Below are 18,728 nucleotides of genomic sequence, written 5' to 3'. Positions count from 1 at the left end.
GGAGGGAAGAATCAGCCCACCTAATTTGAGGATCCTTCTAACACCTCAGCTGCTGTTCCTATCCTTCTGTATCTTTTCAGGCTTCTGACTTAAGCCTACCTGTAGGCCATCTCCCATTGTGAAGCATTGTGGAGCAATGCTCCACAAAGAATATCAAGGTATAAGAAGTGTTCTCCTTTGGCTGCCCTTAAAACGTCAAGGCTGCTGCCCCAAAAACCTTCTATTCATCTGAAATCTGGCATGCTCAATGCCTTCTAGTCTGTTCCTGCATATTTCATCCAGTCCTGCCAGGAAATAAAAGTTATCACTGGTTCCCTAAATAAGCATTGCAGAAAGCCCCTTGCACCTATTTTCCCAACATTTGGCAGACATAATCTCCTGCAAAGCAGTTACTATGCCTGCAAATATCATCCAATTCTGACAAATAGAAAGGGTTATTAGTGATTTCTCAAAATAATTCTAATAATAGTTAATAGGACACACAAAGCTTCCAATTTCTGGCTCTCTCAGTTCAGGATTAGTACATGAAGCATATGCCCCCCCCAAATCACTCTGAGAAGAATCACTGTGTATATTCTGTCATATACACAGAAGCTCTCCTAGACCAGCTTTTTTAAGTCTTTGCACCCTCCAGTTCTATTTAGGTAAAGAAAGCTCTGGCCAGCTCAGAAGCCTAGACTGGTGCCACTCGGATGACTTGCCTAAGGAGTCCTCCTTGAATCCTGATTCTGTTCAGAAAAGCCAACAGTTATGTTATGAGAAGCTGGGCCACACAACGTAAGAGAAGAGGTCCTTAACAACACTAACGCTGCAAGGCTGGGAGCCAAAGGCTCTCATCCCCTGCCAGGGCTATCAGCTGACACCATCAGCAGCCACTTAGACAGAACTGCTCTTGATCTTCCTGAACTGGCAGTATTTCACCAGTCCATTGACCTAGCCTTCCGAACCTGCAGCTTCACATAGCCAGTTGCATGTGAACCAAATTCTGATGTGCCTGATTGCAGAAGTCATGCTTTCTCCAAGTGCTCTTTTCAATCTTTCTAGATTGCCTGCATAGAAAAATTATTTAAAGTTATCATTATATAGGTATGGGGGATGGAAGGAAAGGTAGGCAGCAAATAAAGTACTATACTTTCTAGGATACCCCTCATTCCAGAGAGACACTGCTCTCCAATGTTGGGATGGATACATGACTTTGCCCTCTCCATACCAATGTCCCAAAATGCATTTCTACATAAACTCTTCACTTGTATGGGAAAACATAAAGGAGGCATCCTGTTTGAGGCAGCCTTCCCTAACCTGAAAGCCTCCATGAGGTTTGGGATGTAGCGCCCATCAGCCTCAGCCCATATGACCAATGGTCAGGAATGTCAGACGCTATAGTCCAAAATACCTGGAGGACACTAGGCTGGAGAAGAATGCTTTAGGGACATAGTTCTGGGGGTGCAAAAGCTACTGATAGCCCAACAACTTAGGGGAAAAATCATCCCTGATTTAAACAACAGCAAAAAAAAAAAAAAATGAAGTGGATATGGGAAGATGGAGGCCAATTCCCCTCGCTCTTCCTCCCAGCTAAGAAGGCAAGAAACTGGTGAAGGTAATTGTCATCTTTGCTGATTGGCAAAGTTACTAATAATCCAATGTTATTTTATTCCTCTGTCCTAGTAAGATAGACACCTTAATGCACATTTTCTGCCTGCCCCGTGCAATGGGCAGGATATGTATATAAGGTATAGGCAGAGGGGGGTAGAGTCTCAGGTCTTTTGGCCCTACCTTGAATCTGCCAGCAGCATGGAAGGGGGAATTCAGCCTTATAAACTCTTAAGAAAAGTTAAGGGAGCAGCTACATAAGCCGAGTTGCTGGGTCATACCCACTTCTTTTGGGGCAGACATTTCCTTTTCCTGTACAGTGTGCCTGAAAACAGAATAGAAATTCTGGCATTTCCCTTTCCATGGGAATTCCCTTCACAGCGCCCAGGGCTGAGGGGAGCAATGGGATCAGCAACTCAGAATGCCTTTGGTTCACAATTTTCTTTTTATGTAAAAAGGACCACTCCCACCTATCACTTCGTTTCATTGGATGATTCACCGAAACCCACCCAAATGAAAAATCTCTTTTGGAGTAGGACCTGGATCACCATGGGAAGTGGAAATTAATCCAACCTAAAGGATAAATTAATTGAATTAATTCAGGTGTTCTGGGGGGAGATACTAATTTATCACCAATTTTATTTGAAGTTACTTGGAAAGGGAATAAAGTTGGCTTTCCTTCTGTGAAATATAAACTCCAGCAATTATTTCTAAGTTGGCATATTTGCATAAAATTTTTAATGCGCAGGTTTATGCAAGTGTGCCAGTGTCCCAAATCTTTTAACCTCCCAGCAGTGCCACTAATTCCGTGAAATTACTCCTACTTGATTAAAAAAATGTATTTTCTTTAATTTACGATGAATTCACATACCTGGGGCAGGCTGGCAGAATACCTTTCCCCCCCTAGGAATTTACCTGTGCACTGCAGGTAAAATTCCTGTGTGCTTCAGGCACAATTGTGGGGGGGGGGCCCTTTCCTCTCCCTTGGTCCTCCAGGAGACTCTGCAGGGGCACAGAGGAGGGCAAGCTGAGAGCAGCAGGACTACTGGACAGGGGACCTGGAGACGAAGGGCCGAAGCCCAGCACAGGTGACTCGCTGTGCGGCTGCAGGTGCTGCCGCCCATCAGTGTGGAGGCTGCCTAGACCACTTCCCCCGCTCATCGGCTGCAGCACACCATAGCAGACAAGCAGGCGAGGGGAGCAATTCAGTTGGGTCTCCCTGGGCGGAGGCCTGGCCAACCATGCTGCCCTGGCCTGCAGTTTCCCCCTTCCCCTTGGATGGTGCTGGTTGGGGACAAGGAGGCTTGGGTGCTGAGGAAGGCAAGCAGAGTGTCTTCTCCCACCTGCCACTGCCACAGGGTAGCAGGTGGATCCGGCCTGTGCCCCTTCCTGAGGCTTCCATGGAGAAGCCACAGAAAGGCACTGGCACTGGCTCTGCACATGTCCTTGGAAAGGAAGAGCCACAGGGCACGCAGCTGGAAGGGACACCCCACCGTTTCCCCCTTTCCCCACTGGCGACAGGGAGAAACAGGGCTGGGGTGTCCTGTCTCTCAAGGAAGGCAAACAGAGCGGCTCCTTCCCACCCACCTCTGCCATGGAAGCAGGGGCAGCTAGCAAGGTCCAGCTGCCTGGCCTTGTCTCCTCACAGTGAGGCAAAGCCCAGAAACTCCCCTGGGCTCCTGACAATGCTTGTCTTGTCTTCCTGCTGGATCAGCAGGAGCCTGGAAGAAACTGACAGCAGCAACACTTTTCTGTTGCCAGCTAGAACCCCATGGCCAGAGTGGCTATGCTTCTTTTCCACTCTGGCCAAGGGACTCTAAATTTTTGGCTTGAAGATGGCTTCACCTCTCATCCAGGTTCCAGTAACATGTTAAGTCACAGAGGGGTTCTCATGTGCTCTGATCCCCATCAGTGTTGCTGATGAGGTGTGAGGATCATCCAGGTGGATTATAACTTATGGTATCTGGCAACCTCTACAGAGCTGGCCTTTCTGGCAGCCCCAGAAGGACTCTGGTTCCAGGGCAGACAGCAGGGGCACTTTCCTTCAGAGCAAGGGCCTAGGAGGAGTTGTCTTGTTTCAGAGCAGCTGCATTTTCCTATAACAGCTCCTGCTCTCTGTGCAGGGTGTACAGTCTGTGACCAGAATCCCACAAAGCATAGAAAAGGAAGTGAGGTAGCTAGGAAAGCAGTGGCCTTTCCCTGAATTTAGGGAGTCCAAGGATTATATGATAGCAATGCATAAATTCTGTCTCAGGTCATAGTATGATTTAGGAGGTCATATATATCCCCTTCCAGTTAAGGGGGCCCTTTGAAATGCTGCACAGTTCTGCTCACTGAACTGCGCCCACGCTAATCATTGCCTATTGAAACTCACACAAAGGTAACAGTGCTGCACATGTTTTACATTTGGCATGGGAGACCACCAACAGAATATTTATTGTTTTGTGGAGAAGACAAAAATTGAGTTTGACTTCTTGTGGTCACTGCAGTCCATGAATATTTTCTGGGGAGAAGGGGATAAAAAAGTTTATGTCCTACAGAAGCCCTAGGGCTCCTCAAGACACAGAGCAACACTCCCAAATGAAGCAGTCCAGCTCCCAATTTTGAGGCTCACAATTCAGATGAAGCCAACTGGGGGTGGGGTGGGGTGGGGGTGACAAAACCAGTGCAGATCTAACAGGTCGAGGGATTACCCTGTCCTCAGATTACAAACAGATTTGAAATGCCCTCATATTTATCTATTTTTATTTGATTTAGCATCATGTATCTATGCAGAGTATCATTAATCTGAATTATTGTATGTTGGATTATTTGATCATTTGAACCGTGCCTTTCTGCTAGGAATCATAGAATAGTAGGGTTGGATGGGGCCAAAAAGGCCATCAGGTCCAACCCCTGCTCAGTGCAGGACTCCAAGTTAAACCATCCCTCTCAGATGACTGTCCAGTTGCATCTTGAATGCCTCTAGCGTGGGAAAGCCCACAACCTCCCTAGGTCATTGGTTCCACTGATAGACTGCTCAATGTTTGACATATATCTAGTCAGAATTTGGTTTTCTGCACCCTGAGTATGTTATTCTGTGTCCTCCACTCTGGAATGATCAAGAAGAGATCCTGTCCTTCCTCCTTGTGGCAGCTTTTCAAGTACTTGTAGAGTGCTATGTCTCTCCTCAGTCGTCTCTTCTTGAGGCTAAACATGCCCAGTTCTTTCCCTCTCTCCTCATAGGGCTTTGTTTCCAATCCCCGATTCATCCCTGTTGCCCTCCTCTGAACTCTTTCCAGCTTGTCCAGTTCTGGGCACCACAGTTTAAGAAAGATGCACACAGTACTCCAGATGAGATCTGACCAGCACTGAGTATAGAGAAATTAGTCCTCCCCATGTTTTAGAACTGATACTTCTATTAATGCAGCCTAAAATATCATCTGCCCTTTTTTGCAGGTACTTTAGCTTGTGATATATAACAATTCCAAGATCCTTCTCAGCTGCAGTATTGTTGAGACAAGTAGCAGTGCATTTGGTTTCTTTTCCCTAGGTGCAGAACTTGGTATTTGTTCCTACTGAATTTCGTTCTGTTGTTTTCAGCTCAGGGTTCCAATCCATCGAGATCTTCTTAAATCTTCTGTCCTCCGAGGTATTAGCTATTCCACCCAGTTTCATGTCATCTGCAGATTTGATCATTGTTCCCTGCACATCAATGAAATGTTGAAGAGCACTGGGCCCAGGTCTGAACCCTGAGGTACCCCACTTGTTACCACTCCCCAGTTTGAGAAGGTGCCACTCATGAGCACAATTGAGTCCGACTGTGTAGCCAGTTATGGATCCACTCAGTGATGTTCGATGGGGCTTACAAACATAGATTAAAAGCCAACATAATTAAAATAAAACAGGTACATTAAAACAATTTAAAACATGGAATAAAAACAGCACTCAACTCAACAGACCCACTTACACTGCGATGCTGCCTGAATACAAATGCCTTTGTGTGCTGACAGAAGGGTGGAAAGAAGGAAGTAGCCTAGCTTCCCCCAGCAGGGAACTCAACAGCCTGAGACCAGCCACCAAGAAGGCCCTCTTCTGCATTACTACCAAACACAGCTCTGGAAGCAGTGGCACTGATGGAGGGATTTATCCAAAAGGCCTTAAAACTCAAGCAGGCTCAAACAGGAGAAGGCAGCCTTTCAGTCAGCCTGGTTACAAGTTGCATAATCCATTCTGGAGATGGGAATCTGATTCCTTGGGCTGGGATCCACTTTATCATGGCCCTGGGTCAGACCCATTGTTCGCAGAATCAAGCCCCATGCACTGCCCAAGCAGTGCCCCTCTTCTGCTTTGCATGTCAGGAGGTGAGACACGCTCATGATGGAGCCCTGCCAACAGGGAAACCTGTTCAGAATGCATGCCTGGGGGTGAGGGGCATTCTCAAAACCCTAATAATAGAAAGCTCAGCTATAATGTATACAGCAGGTCAGGAAGATAAACCCAAGAGGTGAAGTGCTCACTGTTTCCAACTGGTTGGACAACATTTACATCTCATCCTGAGTCCTGGGCAACCTCATTTAGGATTAAATTCAGCATGGCTTCCTCTCTAGTTGGTTCCATGAAAACTGATCCAGGGTATCAAGAAATGCAACATCTTTCTTAAAACTGACTTTCTTTATTGCATTGTCCACCTTAAGATCACCTGAAGCAGCCTTCTTTGCAGGGGTATAAGCGTATGCTTAGGATTAAACAGCTTTTGCAGCCTGGAATTTTCACCCAGTTGAGGAGTCTGCCCATTCTAGATTTTCAAGTCTGCTGAGTCCTGTCCTCTTTATAGAGTCTACGAATATCCTGAAAGGGCCATAACCCATTCACTCTATCAGTTCCACTAGCTTTCCGTAATGCGCACTGTATCAAGCTTCTCCTTTAAAACCATGCACTCCAGGTCTCCTATTTTGGCTCAGAGGCTTCTAGCATTTGCAAAGAAACACCTAAACACAGTGTCCCTTCCCAGATGTGTACAGCTTATGTTTTGGCAATAAAGAGTCTCTGACTGCTTATCTTGTCTTGCCAATATGCTCACCGTTTTTTCCTGCCTTGATCTGTTTTTCTACTTTGCTCTTACTACCAGCTTCCCCTGTGAACCCGAAGGAATCACAGCATGGGACAGGAAGTGACCAATTTTATAAAAGGGACCTACGTTGATGTTCATTCAGAAAGGTACTGAAAATAAAACAGTCACACTATAATGTCTTGAAACAAATCTATGGTACAGCCATAATTGGAATCCTGTGTTCAGATTTTTGTCACATGACCTCAAAAATATTGTAATACTGGAGAATATGCAGATATGGCAACCAAAAGGATCGGTGGGCTACAGCAAAGCAGCTAGTAAGATCCCTATGAATCTTGAGACCATTTTGCTTCTAAACAGGGGACACCTCAGACTTAAGCCGTTTTGATTGGCCAGATTAGATGATGATAGGATGGATCCCTTCAAAATTCTAACTGGACCCTTTGCCAGCCTGAAACATGCTCCCTGCAGATTAATTTGGATGCCATGAAAGCCCAAACACAGTAGTGTTTCACAGCAAGCAAGGCTGCGGTTGTACAGCATAGGTCACTAGGAGTAAGTGCTTGTAACCGCATCTGGTTCAACAGAGACTAAAATTTAGGTACTTCAGGATAACATTCCTTTGATGGAAGATGTTTAGCAACAAAATGCCTAAGTTGAACATCTGCTGTGTTCCATTTAGAAATCTTTATTATGTACTTCTTACGTAGACTTTTGTTTACTTTTCAAAAAGAAAAACAGAAATCTGTTGAATTGGAGACATCATTTATGCCAGGTGGTTCCAGCTGGCCAATTGTTTCCAGTCCTTTAAATTATCAACAGTAAAAGTTGTAAAGTGGGGAGGATGTGAGACCATTAAAATGAGAGAACAATTTTACAAAGCTAGCACTCATTTTTGAAAAGGTGCTGCAACTAAAATAATTCTATTCCTAAAGACTTCCAGATAGAACTGTGAGTGGGCTTGCACTTGTCTGAATCCAGCACTCTTCCCACACAGTGGAGAAGGTTATAAATTTGGCATGGACACTATGTCCATATTACATCTTTGATTTTCATTTATTTTTGACATTTTAAAAAATTAAGCACAGTCCTTTTCTTTCTTTTAAAGTGCTCCCTTCTTTTGTATATAGGAAAGAGCCCTCCTTGTTTTGACTGTTACACTGATGTGCTACTATGGTGTTGCATTTAATTTTTATACTTAGTGTTGCTATCTGCACTTCTTTCAAAAGGAAAGTTGTTCATTCAGATAATTTTCCTTCATTCTGCCCTATGTTACATTTCTACATTGCCTAATAGCTAAAGCTTGCTGAGCAATTCACAACAATGAAAAGAATGAAATGCACAATAAAAATACCCTCTAAAGGTGAAATACAGTATAAAATAGAAGTAAAAACAAAAGTAAATCTAGCAGAGATGCAAAGATTTAAAATATGGTAACAGATTTAAAAACCAACACAAACTTAAATGGCAAAATGCCTGAGCAAATATGAAGGACTTTATATGGGAATAGAAGGAACACGAAACAGGTACCAGGTGAGCCTCTCTGGGAAGCTCATTCTACAGGTGAGATGCCACAATAGAAGCAATCTGTTTCTTAGTAGCCACCCATTTCATTTTCTTTGCCAAGGCCTGGTCCAGGACAAGGACCACTGAGGGCAATCTTAAGATCCAGGCAGGTATATTCAAGAGCAGATGGTATACTGCCCCCAAACTGTACTTTTTATTATTTGTTCTTTGTAAAATAGAAAACATAATTTAAAAACCAACATCATTTAAAAACCGAGAATTACATATGGCATTTTTAGTAAACAAATAGTCTGAACTATTTTGTTCCAAAACTTCCCAAACCCCTTTATCCCAGGTGTATTCCAGAATGTTAGACCAGCAGTTATGGACTCCATCAATATATTTCCAGCCCAGAAATGTTTCATGGGCAAATTACTTTGGGAAACATACCTCTATCTTTGCTCATCATTTTTGCAGCTTCACTACAATTTTGCAAGCTCCATTTACACTCAAGAGGGCATTGTACATTAAATAGAAAATGAATAAAAAGCATGTATACTGGGTTCTTGATAGGTGCTTTTTCTTGTCAACTGTCTGATTCATAATGCTTTGCTTAAAACCAAACAGCAAGAAAAACCAGTGGAGTTTCTAAACTCATATGTTGCTTGTTATATTTAAAAGCTTCTCATCAGCTGTCCTTCAGGGGGGTTTCTTGTTTGTTTAAGTCTGTGGTCCATGACCAGGAAGAAATGTGTGTACTGTGTGTGTTTATTCAGCATGTCAAGGCAAAACACTCCCTGCACAATTGGGATCAAGAAACTTCTTAGGAAGGTTAAATTCAGAGCAGTTTTTTCTTTAACTCATCCCAATTCTGAAGGTACCTCACCATGCTGCTATATGCAGAAACGTAAACCTCCTTTCTGTTTCTCAAATATATAAACACTCGGAACAGGCTTGAGAATTACTGCTGTAATTCAGCATTCACAGACTAGTGTGCATGGGAGATTCGTGCTGCTTGGCTTGTGTGTGTTCTGTCAGGCCACATGTGCTTTGCTTTTGTTGATACTATAGGTAAACTTTAGCTTAAACAGGATTAACATTAATTTCATGGAATGCAATATTCACGTGTGGCTCACCAGAACACATTTTGGTACATGACAGTCTTAGGTAGCAGATACTTCTAGACTAGCCTTCCTCAGCCGGATGCCCTCCAGATGTTTTGGACCACAGTTCCCATAATACCTTACCACCCCAATGATGGCCAGGGCAGCATGTAGTTCAAGACATCTTGTGGCAGGCAGATCAAGGCACGTGCAACAAGTGGCAATACTGGAAGTTGGGTGGGTAAGTAGGGACAGACGTTGCCTCTACGCCTTCACCACCGTGCACTGAAAGGGCTGTATGAACATAACCCCACAAAATAAAACTCTCACGCATGCACATGTTCACCATCCAGAGATCCAAGGTTTCTGTTTTCTATATTTTAGGTAAAGATGTAGGACACACTGCCCCTTGATTTCAGGTAAAACTTACAGCGGTCTTTCGCTCAAAGCTGAGCTATTGAATAGGTATAGTAGAAGCTGTTAAGATGGATCCAACCAGTTAGTAGCCTACCATTCGCTACTACCATTTTAGATGTACATTTTCAAGCACACATACACTTATGTATTTATTTCTATACCTCCCCAAAGCCAAAGCTCTCTGGGCAGTTCACATAGCACATAAAAGCCATTACATCATATTAAAAACATTCAAACATCATTAAAAGTTTACAAAATTTAAAACTACATATTAAACAGAGGGGTGTGTGTGTGTGTGTGTGTGTGTGTGTTAAAAAAGAAACAATATTCAAACCCATTTAACAGCTAACAGGCTCCAAAAGCTACTTGAATACCTTGCAGTGGAGGATGCGGGAAAGATAGTAAGGTTGGAGTCAGGTGGGCCTTAGTGGAGATCTTGTTCCAAAACTGGGGGAGGGGACACCACTGAAAGGGCCTTTCTCCTTGTTGCCAGCAACCAAGTCTCCCTAGTGGGTAGCAACTGGTGATGACCCCCACAGCTTGATTGTGGTATCCAGTAAAGAAGGTCAGAAGAGGCATTCCATCAGGTATCATGGTCCCAAGTCATGTATGGCTTTATTGGTTAAAACCAGCACCTTGAATTGGACTTGGATGGATACAGGCAGACAGAGCAAGTGGCCCAGGGGTGCTGTTACGCAATTAGATCATCTGAGCCCTGTCATTAGTCTGGCTACCACATTTTGCACAAGCTGCAACTTCCAAATAGTCTTCAAGGGCAGCCCCATGTGGAGTGAATCGCCCTTATCTACCTTAGAGATCACTGATAGCAGGCTACCTCTTGTCAAGTTAGGGTGTAGCTGAACTACCTGCTGAAGCTGGTGGAAGACCCTCCAAGCCACTGAAGCCACCTGGGCCTCAAGTGACAAAGATGGATCAAGAAGCATCCAGGAATTATGAAGAGGAGTGCAACCCCATCTAAAACAGGTTGAATTCCCTCCGTCCCATCAGAGGAACCACCCACTAATAGCATCTCAGTCTTGTCTGAATTGAGCTTCAGTTTGTTAGCCCTCATCCAGTTCATTGTTACAACCAGGCACTGGTTCAGCACATCCACAGCCTCACCTGCTGGAGACGAAAAGGAGAGAGAGAACTGTGCAACATCAGCATATTGATGACAATGCACGTCAAAACTCTGGATGACCTCACTTGGTTTGATGCAGATATTAAGCAACATGGGGGACAAGACTGATCCCTGGGGAACCCCATACTGGATAATCCAAGGGGCAGAGCTATCTCCCCCACATAACCACCTGCTGGAGCCTACCATCCAATTAGGAGTAGAACTCTCCAATGCAGTGCCTCCAAGGTTTTCCCAGCTCCCGACAGTTGCCCCAGAAGGATACCATGGTCAGTGGTATCAAAAGCTATTGAGAGGTCCAGGATAACCAATGGGGTTGCACTCTCCCTGTCTCTTTCCCAGCCCAGGTCATCATACAGGGCAACCAAAGCTGTTTCCATGCCAAACCAGACCTGAATGCCAACTGAAATGGATCCAGATTATCATTCCCATCCAAGTGTGCCTGGAACAGGTTGACCACCACCCACTCAAGAAGGGGAAGAGGATGTTTGCCACCAGCCTGAAATTGAGTTCTTCTGGGCCCAGGTAGGGTTTCTTCAGGAGTGGTCTCACCACTGCTTGTTTCAGGTGGCCAGGGACAACAAGTTCTTGTAGAAAAGCATTAATCACCTCCTGGCCCAGCTGGCAGTTCCCTCCCTACTGGCTTTTATAAGCCAGGAGGGGGAAGGATCTAGTATGCATGTGGTTGCACAAACCTGTCCGAACACCTTGTCAACATCCTCCAACTGCACGTACTAACTAGAACTCATCCAACACTGTGCTCTGGATATCTCACCTGGTTCCACTGCTATAACATTGGAGTCCAAGTCCTGGAGAATGCAAGAGATTTTGTCCTGGAAGTGCCTAGCAAATATGTTACAGTGGGGCTCAGACAGCTCCAAGATGTCCTTGGGGCCAGCATGTAATAGGCCCTGGGCAATCCTAGAGAGTTCTGCTGGGAACTGAAGACTGAATGGAGGCAGTCAAATATTGTGTCTTTGTTGCTCTCTCTGCCTCCAGATATATTTGACTGTAAGCACAGACCAGGACTTGACTGTATTCACTAGTTTTCTTCCATCTGCACTCAAGCTATCTCCTGAATTGTTTCGTCACTCTCAGCTCTAGGGTACACCATGGAGCCATATGAGCTTTACTACAGAGTGGGTTCTCAGGAGCAATCATGTGAACTGTCTGGGTCATCTCTGTATTCCAGAGATCAACCAGGGATCTGACAGGACCACCACCCCTACTGGCCAGAAAATCTCCCAGAGCCCTCTGGAAACCTTAAAGATCCATCAGCCTCCAGGGGTGGATGACCTTAATGGGTCCTCCACCCCTTTTCTAAGTCACCATTAGTCTAAATCTCAGCAGGAAGTGACCTGACCATGACAAGGGTCCAGTTCCAAGTCTCTCACCTCCAGATCACCACCCCCCTGCCTGGCTGAAAAAAACAAGTCTAGAGTGTGCTGCCTGCATTGGGTCAAAACAGGTTGTGGCATCCCTGAGGTTGTCATGGAGTCCATTAAATTCTAAGCTGGCCCAGACAGTACACCCTCAGCATGAATGTTAACATCCCCAAGGACCAACAGCCTGGAGGACCTCAACACTGCAGCTGAGACAACCTCTGTCAGCTCAGGTAGGAAGACTGTTAGGTCGCAGGGTGGGCAGTACCCATGCAGGATCCCCAATGTGTCCCACAGACTCAACACAAAAGGCAAACACTCTAGCTTAATAGTCAGACAGAGAGGGAGCCTGAAGAGAGATAGAAGTCCTATTGATCACACCAATCCCCACCTCATGGTCTTCTAGGTCAACCTTGATGCTGTAGCAGGTACACAGCTGGGCAGAGCTGGGAGAAACAACCCCTCATTCACCCACCCAGGTCTCAGTTATGCATGCCAGATAAGCTGCCTCATCCACTATTAAGTCATGGATGAGGGAGGTCTTATTGTGCACTGATCTGGCATTCAAGAGATCAAAAGGCAGGTACTGAACCTCAAGTTGAGAGCAGAACATGGCACATTCATTAATTGCCTGGGCCACATTCCCCTTCCTTGGCTAGCCCTGCACTCAACACTATACTTCCCCCTGCCCATCACTACACTAATTAGCCCCCCATCAGAACCCCCTCACTTGGTCCCACCCCCATTGTCCACTTCACGTACACAGGGTCTGTGAAGAGGAATCCCTTTTCCCTAGACACCAAGAATAACACTGTTGGGAGCTTTGCCCTTGTACTGCCCATGAAGCAGCTCCCCCAAAAGGGACGACCCCCTTTGGCATCCTCCCCTTTGGGGTTGTTGCCAACGAGGCATCGGGTGGCAGAAATAGGCCTGCTGCATCTCAGGATGGGTGTAGGCAGCTGCCCACTGAGTCCAGAGCAGACAGTCCTGCAGGCAGGCCTTTTCACAGGACTGCAGCCCCGGGAGCAGCTTGCCGCAGCGCCTCAATCCTGCCAGCCCCAACCTCAGGCAGGAGAAAGCAGCTGACGAGGGGGCTGTGGAGAGAATCAGCTGGGTGGGAGAGGGCCGGCAAGCTGGTAACGCCAGCACTCCCTGCCTTGTTGAGAATATCCAGGGCTGCTGTTCAAGGCTGCTTTCTGCAGATCTGCTGCAACAGCAGGGTCCATATACTTCTGAAATGAAGCCTTCTCCCTCTCCTCTCTCAAAAGCTTTCCCCTGTATGGAGTCTGCTGCTCTTTCCCACAGGTCTGCTATATTCAAGGCAAGGGGCAGGGAAGGAAGGGGTGAGAAACTCTCCACATGCTACCTGAACATTAGTTGCACACATTAGTACACCCTGAAGTATCAGCAATACTGTTGCCATACAGTTAGATCACCCTCGCTGAAAGATTTCCGACGGTTCGGAAGTCAGTACCTAATGCCCACTTTCACACAAACTTTATTACAAATATGGAAGCAACACAAGAATTCCAGCACAAAAAACTCTAGTTATCATTTGTTTGCCAAAACCAGGCACAAATTCTTTATTATGTCTATGCAAACAAGGGAGACTTCTGTATAAAAACCAACATGATTTCTGTTTTGGCTAGATAGGCACACAGTTGCTTCAGAAATCCAATGTACATCTTTTGCTACAAGTCGTATTCCCCACATCAAGCCCCTGTGCATTGGCTATTTTAATTAAGCATATTTCATTCAGGTGGATGGATGCTACAAGCTTCAAGACTCTTTCTAGCCCAAATGATCAGGGATTCTGATTCAGCTTGTTGGGCTTGGACAGTTCCAGCAACCAGTCAAAAGTTGCTCTTCTGTGGTCCTCTATTACCATAAACAATTACACAAAAGAGCTCTCATGCTGTGATCTTTCTTGCACTTCCATCTTTTGTTCAGCTTACCTTTAAAAACTTTCACTGTACTGTGGGCAAGAAACAAGAAGAATGGTGGGCAAACAAACAAGAAGAATGACCTGCTTGGAAGCATGGAAGATCCCTCCAAGATATATCAGGCCATTCATTTACAGTAGGTAAAAAAGGCTGAAGGCCCAGAGGAGCAGGGTGGAGGAAAGGAAATTGAGTGGTTTAAATTGCATCTTGTTTACATTTCTCCCCTCTGATTGACACGCAGCTACAGGTTCCTTGCATTCTTCCTCTCCTGCTAACCTTTCATCAGGTAATGAAGCACACAGAGGCTTCTGTTGCACCATTCAATTAAGCAACATCATATATTCAGTATGATTGAGTAGATGCCGAATGCCAACTTGACAAAAAAGGAAATTAACTTCTCCTTAAAACAATGCACAATGTCTTGGAGCACAGCTGTTTAAGGATTCAAGAAACAGAGACAGTACGTGGTAAAGATTGAGAGTGCATTTACTCAATATTTGCCATTTTTTGTGCACGGGTTCTGCTTTTGACTGAAAGAAGATTCCTTCAAATGGTCCATACAACCATTTTCAAATGGTTTTGGTAAGGTAATACACGAGACAATCTCAAGTTCAAGATGCATGTGACAGCAAACTAAAATTAGTTTGTGAGCTGCCTAAAGATGCTATGGCACAACAGGCGGCATACAATTGTTTTAAATTAATTAATTAATTAATTAATAATAAACCAATCGATAAAATTACTACCCCATTTGACATTAGGTGGCCGTTTGATGGAATGACAGCAGAAATCACAGACCGTTTTAGATGCATCTAAACCATTTTAGGTGCCAGTCTATTAGGCCGGCTCTGCTCGGTTGCATGTGAAAAGAGGAGCACTGACACACTTAGCATGCAGCATGTGTGGCATGTCTCATACCATGCATTCTTTGCGAATATCATGTGGTGTCTGGTAAATCCTCCAGGCAAGTTGCAGGCTAGTGTTCATCAGGACAACTGACTGTGGTAATGGTGGCATCTTCAGCCACATGACTCATATTCTAAAAGTTCATTCTTCTGAAACACTATATGCTGCTATGTAGCATCTACTCTACGGGTAGAAAAATCCCGAAATGATCTAAATTCGCCTGTGGAAACTGCTTTAACACCTTGTTGCATTTGCAATAGAACAAAACAGCTTCTTGCAAAGAGAGACAAACAGGAGGTATGAAACACTTGATGTCCTTTGATCAGGTGAGGACTCCTGCTATGAGAATATCAGCCTGGATTTCAAAACACATCATCTTCCACCAGCCCATTTACTGGGCAGCTTCTCCAGTCAGACATTTTAAGATTCAGAGGATTCAGAGAGCACACAGTGACATTATTCCCAATTAGAGTCTTATTTTTATGGATTCGTGTTTCCAAGCCATCACTTCTGCAATTTTTCATTCTAAAACCAGGTTCAATTACTGCCCATTTGCCCCTTCCCCTTAAAAAAAAAGAGAGGGGAAGCAATGTGTAAAGAGGATATAATTTAACAAGCCAGCTATTTCCATTCTTTCCTAGTGCAGATCTCTTAACAGGATCAGAGAAAACCATGAGCAACATGGGCTGGCTGCCATAAAAAAGCCCTGCAATGAATTATTCAAATAACGTTTTGTTATGCAGATAGCAGCATAAAGCACAGCATCTGTATACTAGTGACAGCTTTATTGGCTCAGCCTAATCACCAGGGGAGAGTGTATCAGATAGGATAACCCCCTTTGAGTTTCAACATGCTAACAAACTAGGGGCAAAAATAAAGGCCCCATACTTTTCAAACAAATCACTTGGGGAAAGGGGAGGAGATGGGATTTACGAGTTAAACATCCATTAAATCCACAGTTTTACACTGAAGAGGAAACAAGTAAGAGTTTTAAAGGACATAGATCTTCCTCAACAAAGATAGGGGACATAAAGTTTGCTGCAAGCCAATAGGGAAAAGAAGCTTAAATTTTAATACCACCTGAAAGTAAAGTTTGTTGAATGCATGTGGCCAGAAGGTGACAAATCAGCAGCTGCTTTTCATTGTGCTTGAGGGTCTCTTGAAATAAGTTTCTATTCCTCAAAGAGATACAGTGCAGGGAGCAATTAGAGGGGCTTGTAAAGTCAAGTATATAAAAATGGTCTACATGGATTTGGTTTGATAGACAAGCTTGTACAGTTTATATGTGCTGGCATCCGTGTGTTCCACTTTTTCAGCTCAACTGTTCCTAATTAAAACTCTCAGATACCACAACTCTGGGGCCCATGTGAATATTTATATAGATTCAATACATCATCTTACATGTCCAAATGGGGCTGCCATCATCACAGCTATTAACATTACTTCAAATACACACACACACTTTCAGTATACAATGGAGCTTTAAGTAAAGGCACTCCTCTGCATGGACTCAAGTGGAAACCTCACTTTTCTGCTACCTTTAGAATTCTTGACATCAAGGATTTATGACATGCCCTGGATTCAGTCTGCCACATTTTAGCTGCTGCTGTTACACATCTGCTCATAAAAGGGCTAAAAGGTACCACTAGGCAAGGGAGTGCATTTCCCTTCCCCTTTCAAGGTAGAATATTCTTAAAATGGGAATTTTTAAAATAGTCTTCTAGCATTCAACCAGAAACCAGCAACTCCAAGCGATCAAGTTGTTCTTTCCCTCACGAACAACTTCCACTCAAGAAAGAATTTCCATTGTTGGATCAGACATTACATTTAGTGTACACAGATGCATTTCCAGCTGGGAGAAACATGGCAAGGACATTTTTGGACTTTTTTCAGTTCTAATGTTACAATATGCATTTTGTGAGTGGGGGGCAAGGATACCAAGTTCATAGATGGAGCCCAAGCCCATCCACATTTCCTTGCAAATAAGCATCGCTAATTAAACTATACCTAAGTGCGTACTGGACTGTGGCTGTAAGAGCCTATAAACCAGAGTTCTTACACCAGACTATGGTACTGTCTTTTTTAGGATGCAATGCGGGGAGAAAAAAAAAGGGGGGGGAATCCTACAATCCCCCCATGCCCCAACCAGCCATGTAGGGCTTCTTCCTTTCTAAACAAGCTCCTAAGATAAAATAATTATTTCTCCCATAAATATGCTAAAGTTGTAAACTTAATTTGTAAGCTCATTCACAAATGGATTAGAACACAGCTTTCAATCCTCATTGCCTGGACTCAAAGCATCAGGGCAGGGAAGAGAGAGAGAGAGTGGGGGGGGGGGGTTAACTTTTAGACAGCCCATTTCATTTAATTCACACTTGAAACCAAAAAGACAAAGGCCTAAAGCAACGTTTAGATAGCATGGCAATTTGCTCAATGCAAAATTAACAAGAGAATGCTCAATTACTCCCCAACCATAGGTTCACTACCCCAGAATTTCAATCTCTCAAATTGTGCCTTGGCTTTTGATCCCAGGATCAAACCACAAGAATTAAAACAACGCTTAAGAACACAAGTATCCTCTCCCCCCCCCCCCCCCCCCCCCCCCCCCACAAACAGTCTCCCAGGATGGTTAAAGTCCACCTCTAACAAAACTGGATCGAAGGGGCGTATTGAGCAGGTAGTTGTGAGAGAGAGCGACACTTTTAAGTTATCCGCCTCCCCAACCGAGCGTGACCCAGGAGTGGAAAATGCGGCATTAAATAGCTACTGCTATGCCATGAGAAGTTCGATGTGCGTGCTATTTATTTAAATACCGCGTGCGGGAGCGTGTGTGTGTGCCTGCGCGCGCCCCCTCCAGACCCCCCCCGGGCTTTCTCCGCCGCTTGACCGAGGCTCCCGCCGCTCCTGAAGTGACAAGGCGAGGAAAGCCGGGCGCGGAGGGCTGGCCGGGCGCGCCGGGAGCCGCCAGCATCTTCTCGCGCGCGGCGCGGCGCGGCGCCCCTTCCTCCCGCGCCCGGGCTGAGCGGTGGGGCTGCACTCACCCTGGGCCCCGAGGCTCTGTGGGGATGGACCTGCGGAAGCAGCGCCAGCAGCACCAGCAGCGCGCGAGAGGCCGCCGAGCCGCGACGTCCGCCGGGCAGGCTCCCTTTGCGCCGAGGGGGGGACATGGCCGCCTCCGTCGTCGCCGGTGGCGGAAGGTGTGAAGTGGGGGGGGGCGGCTTCGGGCGGCGGGCTCGCTCTTCTGGAGGCCGGCTGAACGCGGCAAGGCGAGAGGCTAATTTCCTCCCCGCCCGCCGCTCTTCAGGCAGCGCGAGCGCCTCCTGCCCCCGCCAGCAGCAACAGGTTAAATGCTCCGGTCCGGGCCATTGGGAGGGAGGCTTCCCTATTATAAAGCCCACGGCCGGAGTGGGCGGGGCCAGGCACGGCCGGGCGACGGACTGACTGGCCGGAGGCGCCCCCCCCCCTCCGCGGAGCTGCAGAGAGATCTACGCGCCCGCTTGCGCTTTGCTCAGCGCCGCGGAGCGCCTGGAAGCCGCGCTCGCCTCCCGTGGCGCGATCTCCGCGGAGGAGACAGAGAAGGACGTGCTCCAAGGAGTACCGCGCGGAGCCTGGACCCGGAAGAGCGCGGGGTTGCGTGGCTAGCCGCGCTCCAGCTGTCTGTCTGTCAGTCAGTCAGTCGCCACGAGTGTC

General features: G+C 45.8%; 1 protein-coding gene across 4 annotated transcripts in view; it reads right to left on the bottom strand.

Annotated features, from left to right (window-relative positions):
- The window catches only part of SMOC1 (SPARC related modular calcium binding 1), a 96,983-nt gene extending 78,559 nt beyond the window's left edge, over nt 1-18,424 (bottom strand). The window contains exon 1 of one of the 4 annotated variants that reach the window (XM_044436292.1): nt 18,080-18,424. In XM_044436292.1, coding sequence (XP_044292227.1) covers nt 18,080-18,205 — 126 coding nt within the window. In that variant the 5' untranslated portion in view covers nt 18,206-18,424. The remainder of the gene's footprint in view (nt 1-18,079) is intronic. The other 3 variants (XM_044436290.1, XM_044436289.1, XM_044436291.1) reach the window with 3 other exon arrangements.
- Nucleotides 18,425-18,728: the final 304 nt, after the last annotated feature.

This window comes from Varanus komodoensis, unplaced genomic scaffold (assembly GCF_004798865.1).
Source record: "Varanus komodoensis strain SLA01 unplaced genomic scaffold, ASM479886v1 scaffold3, whole genome shotgun sequence".
NCBI classification, from domain to species: domain Eukaryota; kingdom Metazoa; phylum Chordata; class Lepidosauria; order Squamata; family Varanidae; genus Varanus; species Varanus komodoensis.
The sequence above is the reverse complement of the archived record's forward strand: the minus strand, read 5'-3'. Positions and strand labels throughout refer to the sequence as shown.